This window comes from Phocoena phocoena, chromosome 1, assembly GCF_963924675.1.
Source record: "Phocoena phocoena chromosome 1, mPhoPho1.1, whole genome shotgun sequence".
Lineage (NCBI taxonomy): Eukaryota > Metazoa > Chordata > Mammalia > Artiodactyla > Phocoenidae > Phocoena > Phocoena phocoena.
Window position 1 is genome coordinate 76,020,132 of NC_089219.1, and position 9,026 is coordinate 76,029,157.

At 33.4% G+C, this 9,026-nt stretch overlaps 1 protein-coding gene across 1 annotated transcript in view; it reads right to left on the bottom strand.

Annotated features, from left to right (window-relative positions):
- COL24A1 (collagen type XXIV alpha 1 chain) overlaps positions 1-5,304 on the bottom strand; it is a 368,100-nt gene extending 362,796 nt beyond the window's left edge. Inside the window, exons 1-2 of the mRNA XM_065887776.1 lie at positions 5,262-5,304; positions 3,823-5,168 (exon numbers count right to left, since the gene is read on the bottom strand). Coding sequence (XP_065743848.1) covers positions 3,823-5,168; positions 5,262-5,304 — 1,389 coding nt within the window. The remainder of the gene's footprint in view (positions 1-3,822; positions 5,169-5,261) is intronic.
- Positions 5,305-9,026: the final 3,722 nt, after the last annotated feature.

Genomic DNA, 9,026 nt, shown 5'->3' on the forward strand with positions numbered 1-9,026 from the left:
GGATAGAGGACAAAATAAATATGGAAAGACGGTGTTGAAGATAGCAACTTAAATTTGATGTTGTGTACCACTACTTCCCTTTGCCTCTCCCTATACAATTCTGAAGCAAATAGTGACCCAGATAGAGTTGTCTTTATTTTAAAAATGAGTAATAACCAGAAGGAAACCAGCAAGGGACCTATGCATATTGAGGGGAGGGGAAAGTGTGAGGACAGAAACGTAAATTAAAAGTAGATGAAAACTGTTTACCAGAAGAGGAATCACTCCATGCAACAGAGAAGAAGTTCATATAGTTCACTATAGATTCAAAAAATTTCAAGATGCTATTTTTCTACAAAATGAGATCTCAAAGAAGAGTTATAAGACATTAAAAATAACAACCAAGGTAATAAAATGTGAGCCAGAGAGCTTAAAGATTGAAAGAGCAAAAAAGAAACAATTATAGATGAAAGCCAGGTCAGAAACAATAAAAACTGACTACAACTGAAAAAATCAATTAAGGGATATGGATGTAGTTTAACTGAATTCACATGAAACAAAGTGGAAAAATGCAATCACATGGACATGACTGTAGAGAAGATAATAAATACTATCATCACAAAGGACATTTAACATATACTGGTATGCCTGAAGAATAATATAGAAAAATGGAAAAGAAAAATACCTGAGAATATAAGGAGAGACTTTTCTATAATAAGTAAAAATAATCTTCAGATCAAAAGAGTACCAGAAAAAACTGATACAGAACCTAACAGGTTTGATGAAATGAACTTCAAAGATAACAAAAGAACTGCATGGGCATACAGAGGAAAAACAGTCACCTACAAGTAGGAAAAATCAGGCAGGCCTCAGACTTCACACAGTAACATCCACTTCAAGAAGCAGTGCAGCAGTCTCTACAAAGTTCATCATTTCATCACCATTCACTCTCTCATTAGCTTTCTAACATCTACCTTTAGACTTCTACACTATGCTGAAGTCAGATTCTCAAAGTTCAATAATGACTTTCCCATCAGAAGATCCAAAGGATTTCCTCCACTTTTTCTCAGTCCTCAGCTGTAGCTTTCAGCACTGCTGATCAATTTCTTCTCAAAACTCTCATCTTTGGCTTTTGTGATAGTATACTGTATTCTCTCCCATCTCTCTAACTACTCCGTCACATTTCTGCTTTCTTTTTTCTTTCTTCTATAACCACAAAGCAAACATGGTTCATGATTTGGCTCTCGACTCTATGCCAAACTCCTTTCCTTGAAAATTATGTGACTCTATAGCTTCAACTATTGATATAATATTGACAGGAAAACTCCCATATCTATACCCCCTACTTTGACCTCTCTTTTTTACTTCAGCTTATTCAACTCTTCCAACAGCTTACTGATTTGCCAACAGCACCTTAGATGTTTTAACTTGATTTCTTCTCCTAAAATCAACTTCCTCTCTTAATTATTGGTTTTAGTAATGCTATCACCATTCTCTCAATCCACAGGCTTAAAACCTTAGAAGCCATCTTGGATCCTCTACCTTTTTACTTGGTCCCTAGGTCCAATTAATTTCCTAGGTTTCTACCAAAGCTTCCTTCAAAATACCTCTTGAATCCTACCTCTCCTTTGCATTTTCACCGCTGGCATCCTAGATGTCCTAGTCTTGTAACATCCAGATGATAACAGGCGTTTCCTGTCTGCTCTGAGCACTGCCACCAGATTGACTTCCCTATTCATGCCTCTGCTTAGAAACCTACAGAATTCCCCACTGAGAACCAAGATAAAGTTAGAACTATCAGTTTGAAAATCAAGACCTCTACAACCTGTCCACATCTGTCTTGGGTCTTATATTTGTCTATTATTCAGCCTAATATCATGAAAGAGTTTGAGCTTTAGAGGCAGAAAACCTGGGTCAAAATCCTGGCTCTATCATTAATTAGCAATGTGGTTATGGACAAGTAAACTAATTCCTCTGGGCCTCAGTTTCTTAACCTGAAAAATGAGGATAATAATACCAAACTTACAAAGTTCTTTTAAGATAATAAACGTAAAGGGCATGGTAGAGTGCCTGCTACCATGGTAAAACTCAATAAATTATAACTATTTTGGTTATAGGTAACCAAAAATTAATAAGAACTCAAATTATAACTATTTTGCTGTTTCTCCTACATAAAAGATATGCCAGTTCCTTTCACCTATCAAAATCGTATTCATTCTTTGAGGCTGACGTTCTGAAAACTTTGTCCACAAGAACCTATCCTGAACACATTCAGCCTTAAGTGATCTTTCATAGGGATCCCCTCAAAAACTATTTTTCTTCCCTTTGAAAATGTGTACTCCATATACTTAGTTTGTATCTCTCAGTGACATTTAATCTTACTTGACCCTGAGATATAATTATAAATGTACTTCCTGTGTCCCTGTTACCACAATGTAAGCTCCTTCTGAGCAGTAACTCTGTTATACATACCTTGTGTTTCTGCTTTGCCCAAGCAGAGACTAAGTTAGTATCTGTTGAATATACTAATGCTGAAACAACTATTCTTGAATTTAGAGAAGAGATTAACACTCATCACTGACTTTTTTTGAAGAAAGTAAATAGCTTACATAACTGTTTGTTTAATATGACCTGCCTAATGGCTCAATTTTATTACTAATATGTTGATAATTGTCATAGCTGAAAAGTTTATTTCTCTATATTATTCAGATTTTATTAAACCCTTTAAACATTCACACTAATAAGAGTTGCTCAATACCTATCAAATCACTGAGTAATAACTGCAAAAGAAACACAAGCTCAGCAAGTGGTGTCATCTCCTATCCTATGATTTCTGGAACTAAACAAATGATTCAAATTTTATTTTCATCAAATAAAGGAAATACCTTAAGATATATTTTAGTCTGCTTGCAACCTAAAAAACAATTTCTAAAAACATATAAGTTGATTGTTTAAGGTATTCAAAAATATGAACGGCAAAAACATAATGTTCCTAATGTGATTTTAAATAGCTTTAAATGAATTTTAAGTGATTAAAAAATTTTCAAATGTCCACCTATAATTGCACCTACATGACGAAATAATTTCAGAGCTAAAAAAAAAAATCAGTCTATTATCTCATAGTTTTACTTAGGCATTATTAAGTAAGTGACTTGGCTTTTTTTCTACTGATGCACTGATGGGCTGACTGGCTATTTTTGTATGAGGCAGATGGAACTTTTATTAATCCATAAATGTAAATTGGCTATATCATGAAAGATATAATGAAATGTTACTGTTTACAATTCTAAGTGAAATATTTTAATTTCTATAATGTAAGGGTTTGTTTTTCCCCAGTGACTCACTATAAAATATCTCTATCTAAAATTTTACACTCTATTTTAATTCATTTTTGGTATGATTTTGTTGAAAGTATATTTAATAATGTATTTAAAGTATTTTTATTTAGTCTACTTAACTTTCATATCCTTCTCTTAACATGACAATGCATTAAGCCTATGGGTTTTTTTCATAAAAAAGAAAGCTGATCTATATTTAGCAGTTGAATTCCTGATTGAATTTCACCTGAACAAGAAAAGCATATAGTTTACTCACCACTTTACCAGAATTAGGTAAACGTTTCAGCCTTCCAATAAAAACCAAAAAAAAAAAAAAAAAAAAAGTACAATATTTGACCCAGGGTTGCATTCTGGTTGGATATATTATAGCAAGCATAATGTACTCACTGTAAGCCAGGGTACATCTCTAAGACAGATCTGTTCTGTACTGTTCAGCCTAGAGAATTCCTTTCAAAATGTTTGGTAAATTAGTGCATTAAGACACATTTTAAAAACAATAACTTACGGGAGGTCCAGTGTCCCCTTTTGGCCCTCTTAGATTCTCCATTTCGAGCATTGTATTAAGATCCTCATAATAATAATAATCATAAAGCTCAGTTTCATAGCTATTTTCGAAGGGATAAGTAGCATCAGGATCAAATTCACCTTCCTTCCTTAGATCAAGGTGATTATCCACAGATGGCTCATCTGTCACTCTGTATAAAGTTGTGTTTAAAGTCTGCTGCAGTTCCATAAGTTCATTAGTGTGTAGATTTGCTGTGATAGCTTTCTTGACATTCTTAATTGTATCTTGTTTTATATGTGGAAGAATAGATATCTTCTTAAATGGTGATAGACCAGTTTCTTTATCATTATGGTGTGTGATATTGTCCAACACGTTTAGAAGAGAACTAAATTTCTCCTTGCTATTTTTCCTTGGCTCATTGAGGCTCTGATGTGTCATCGGCAGGCTTAGATTTGCCTGAGTAAGTTGCTCAGTGATCATTTCTTTGGCCTGAATCACACGGTTCACAAGATCCACAGCAGAGACATTCTCTGAACGAAGAGAAGTTAACTGAGATCTTGATATCTGGTGTTCTTGTTCTTTATGCACTGCCGTAGAATCATTTCTGGAATCTAGAATGCTTCTGCCTTTGGTAAGTGTGTCCTCCGACAGTACTTTTTCACCAAATCTTTTGGGCAAGAGAGAGTTTTCTGGTATCTTAGCTGGTACGATAGTTGTATGAAGCAGGCTTGTCTCAGGGAGACACTGCTGTTTCACACATCTGCAATAGTTTGCAGATGCTTCTGCAGAAGGAATAATATCCAACTGACATACTCTTCCTTCAAAATGGACGGAATTATTATTTATACTTCCCAAGGTAAATACACTGTTCGAATCAAAGGTCTGAACTTCCGAAAGAGTCTCTCTGCTAAAATATTTCTTTCCACATTCAGCAAACATTGAGACAACTTGATAGCTAACAGCAATGGCAAATGTGTGCCATTGCTCATCGTGAACACTGTAGTTGAAAAACACAGACTGCTTTCCTCCAAGGTATACCACTAATTTTTTAGGTAATAACTGTACTCCTAATTGCAGTCTATTTTTACTTCTAATGCTGAAGAGAAATGCATTGTTTACTCTATGTGACTGTAAACCAATTAATATTGTAAATGGCTGTTCTAAGTTGACTGGTAAAATTTTCACGAGAGGTGACTCAATATAAGAATCATTTGTTAAAAGGACACCCGATTCTGTTAAATGGACCCCCTGAGGTAATGGTGTAGATGATGATGGTACAGCAGTCACTGATGATGAATGTCTTACATCCTTGCCTCCAAGGCCTAGTTGATGAAGAATATCTATGCCTGGAAATTAAAAAGAGAGAGAGAAAGAGAAAGAGAGAAAGAATCTTACTCTTATGCATTCATGTGTTCATATAAATGTTTGAGTATACCTACAATCTTCCTTGTAGGTATCAACAGTAACCCCTAAAATAAACATGCTCTATCAATAACTAATTTCTAGGTAATGAGAGGTATGGAAAGGGAAAATAAAATGTTATACTCATAATCTGAAACACACACATACATACACCCCAATATTCCTAAACCCAAAATTTAATAAATGTTCTCTTATTCTTCCCAATTAGGAAACTTGTTACTCCAATGAATTACATGTTCAAAGATTCCCAGATAGTCATTTATATCTTTAATTTAGAACTTAAAATTTTATGACTTCTGTGTTAAAGAGAAACTAGGGACATACTTACAAAAAGAAATTTTTAATTTGGAAACCATTTTATAAATTAAGTTCACACAACCATTTAAACTATAATTTTTCAGGCTGTTTTCCGTTTTACCTTCCGAGAATTTACAGGTCACATAAGAGCTCTCCCTATGCCTAACGCCTTAAGTGTGTGCTATACATAAAGTACCCAGTCACCCTGAAAACTCCTGGACAAGAGAACTTAAATTCTTACTGTTGCTGATCATTGTGTTTTTTTCTCTCCCTTCTAAATTTCTGTCTCTTCCATTTTTTTCTCAGTCCTCCAGAGTAATTGTTAATCCAAAGAGTTTGCGGAGTTTCTCAATATTTATTATAAAATATAGGTTTTATATACATTATATAATTATGATTTTTTTGGTTTTCATTGTAATGTTATTGATAGTATACTGCTTATCTCCCTTACCCAATTATAAACTCTTGAAGACAGATTCTATGTCTGCTTCCTTATTGGATATCTACTATACCTGCCTTCAAATAGTTCTATAATTTCTGAATGAATGAATCTGCCCCACAGAATCTAATCAGATGTGACATTTACTTCTAGAGTTCTATAACTCTAGGACTTGTAAAAGATAATAAACTTCTCAAGGATACAGAACAGCTTAGTCAGCCATGTGATCTTTATTATTCTTTGGGTTATAAATCTCCCATTTGTATCATTGTATGTACATAATCATTTCCAACAAGAAATGTTAAAGAATTGTTCATTCATCACTATGATAAATGAGGAAAAACAAAGATTTCTGAAGATTAGCCAGCAAGGTTACACATCATCTTAACTTTCCTTTTATAGGAAATTAGTAGATATTTGATAACTCACTTTTATTACAAATCGCAAACATAGTGGCAAAATCCACCAAAATATTCCTAACAGCAGTTATAAATTATATGCATCTCCAGGAATTTGGGGAAATACTTTAAAGAGGCCCCATAAAAACACACAAGAAAATCTTTGATTTCTCATGTTTTAAAATTATAATTTTTAAAAAAATTTAATTTTACTCCATAATATGGCTGTTTGTTTTAACATAAAATATGAATTACCAGCTAAATCATTCCTAATCTTCAATGAAAATTTACACTTCTGAAACATAACATACTTTTAAACTGTGACTTTGGGTACTCTTAACCAATGCTAATTGCTTGTAAGGATATTCTCAATCCAAGAATTAAACTATGGAAGAAACACTGCTAATGTGAAAATCACAATGCTTAAAATATATATAATAATAAAGTATGGGAAACATGATCTGGCATTCTATGATGCCAGATCAGCTATTCTTACATAAAGGAAGAGTCAAAATTATGTGGTATGATATCCAGGGCTGCTACTTGCCCAAAGAAAACCAGTCTTTGTATTTAACCCATACTATGTACTGCCTCAAATTTCTGATTCTATTAGAATGAAATTCTACTAGAAAGAGTATTATTTTAAAACGTTAGTATACATACATTTTTGATATTTATATATATATATATACATGTACACACATATATATATGCTTCCTTCAATTCTAATATATACGTATACGTATATATTTCCTTCAATCCTATTTCTGAGTTTTAATGACAAATAGCTAGGATTTTTTAAAAATCAAATGTTTTAAAGCATTAACTACACAAAAAACTTCTTGACTGAACCTTCCTTGCATTTCTAAAATAAAATCTACTTGACGGTTATATTTTATTCTTTTAATACCTTACTGGATTCTTCAAGAATATCTTATGTACACTCTCTGCATCGCTATTTATGAATTAAGACTGGCCTGTGGTTTTCCCCTTATTTCCCTTATCTTTATCTGACTATAATGTTGAACTTCATTATTTTTTATGGCCCAGAACAGTTTAAATACCTTTAGAATTCTTTTCAGAAGTTAGATAAAACTCAGTTGTAAACCAAACTTATGTTGGCTTTTTCATTGATAACTCTTCATTCACCTTCCTAATTTATTCTACGTTGATTGATTTATTCTAATTTTCAACTACATTTTTAATCAATTTTTTAAATTTATATTTTTATATGAAATAACTTCCTTCTAGGCTTTCAAATGTATTACTCAGAGATCTTCATGTAATATTCCATTACAATTCTTTTTGTTTCCCTATTTCTGTGGTTCTCTATATAATTTTCCAATTTTGAATATTTTGCTCTATTTTTTTTTTTAAATAAGTGGCAGAGTGGCATTCAAACCCACTGACTCTAGAACTCTTTATTTTTTTATTTTTGGCTGCCTTGCGTCTTCATTGCTGCATGCGGGCTTTCTCTAGCTGCGGCGAGTGGGGGCTACTCTTCGTTGCGGTGCGCAGGCTTCTCATAGTGGTCGCTTCTCTTGCTGCAGAGCACAGGCCCTAGGCGTGTGGGCTTCAGTAGTTGTGGCACGCAGGCTCAGTAGTTGTGGCTCGCAGGCTCTAGAGCACAGGCTCCATAGTCGTGGCTCACAGGCTTGCTCCGTGGCATGTGGGATCTACCTGAACCAGGGCTCAAACCCATGTCCCCTGCATTGGCAGGAGGATTCTTAACCACTGCTCCACCAGAGAAATCCTCTATTTGTTCTTTAGTATAACTATTGCTTATTTCAAAAGTATGGCCTTTGGATTTGTTTATCCTTTCTACTATTTTTGTCTGCTTTCTGTATCATTAATTTCTGCATTTATCTTTATTATCTTTTCCTATTTTCATTTGGTTTATTTGATTCTTTGTCTAGTTTCTGGCAATGAGCACTTAGTTATTTATAGCACTTAAGCAATAAATTTCCTCAATACTGCTTTTGCTATATCCCATAGATTTTGATGTGATATTTTCATTTTGTGTGATATTTTTATTTTTGTAGTTTTCTAGAAACTATGCAATTTTTACTTGTATTTTCCCATTGAACCAAATTATTTAAGAGGAAATGCAAAATCTTCGTTAGAAGGGTTTTTGTTTGTTTTCTAATTTTGTTAGTAAAATCTAACTTAACAGAATTGTGATCAGAAGACAGTGTCTAATTTGCACTTTGGTTTTGAAACAGCCTAATAAATGGTCAATTTTCAATAGAGTTTGGTAAGCACTTACAAAGGTGTTTCAGGGCATAGAATTTAATACCAGTTGGCTGAACCTCATTGCTTATTTTATATCCTCTATACCCTTATTTTTATACAATTAATCTTTCATGGACTAAGAGGTAAAGAAAGTCTCATCACTATTATGTCTTTTTGACCTTTTATCTCATGTGGTCTTAACTTTATGAATATTAATGTTATGATTGCTATGCAGAGATAGTCATAAAATTCATATATTTATTGGGTACTGCACCTTATCTGGGATTAAGACCCCTTGCCCCACTTTTTGTTTGCATTTGTCTGATATACCTTTGCCCATGCTTTTATTTTCACCTACATTGAAACACTGCTTTAGGTGAAGAGGAAGGAGTTTGTTTTGTGATCTAATCTGAAAA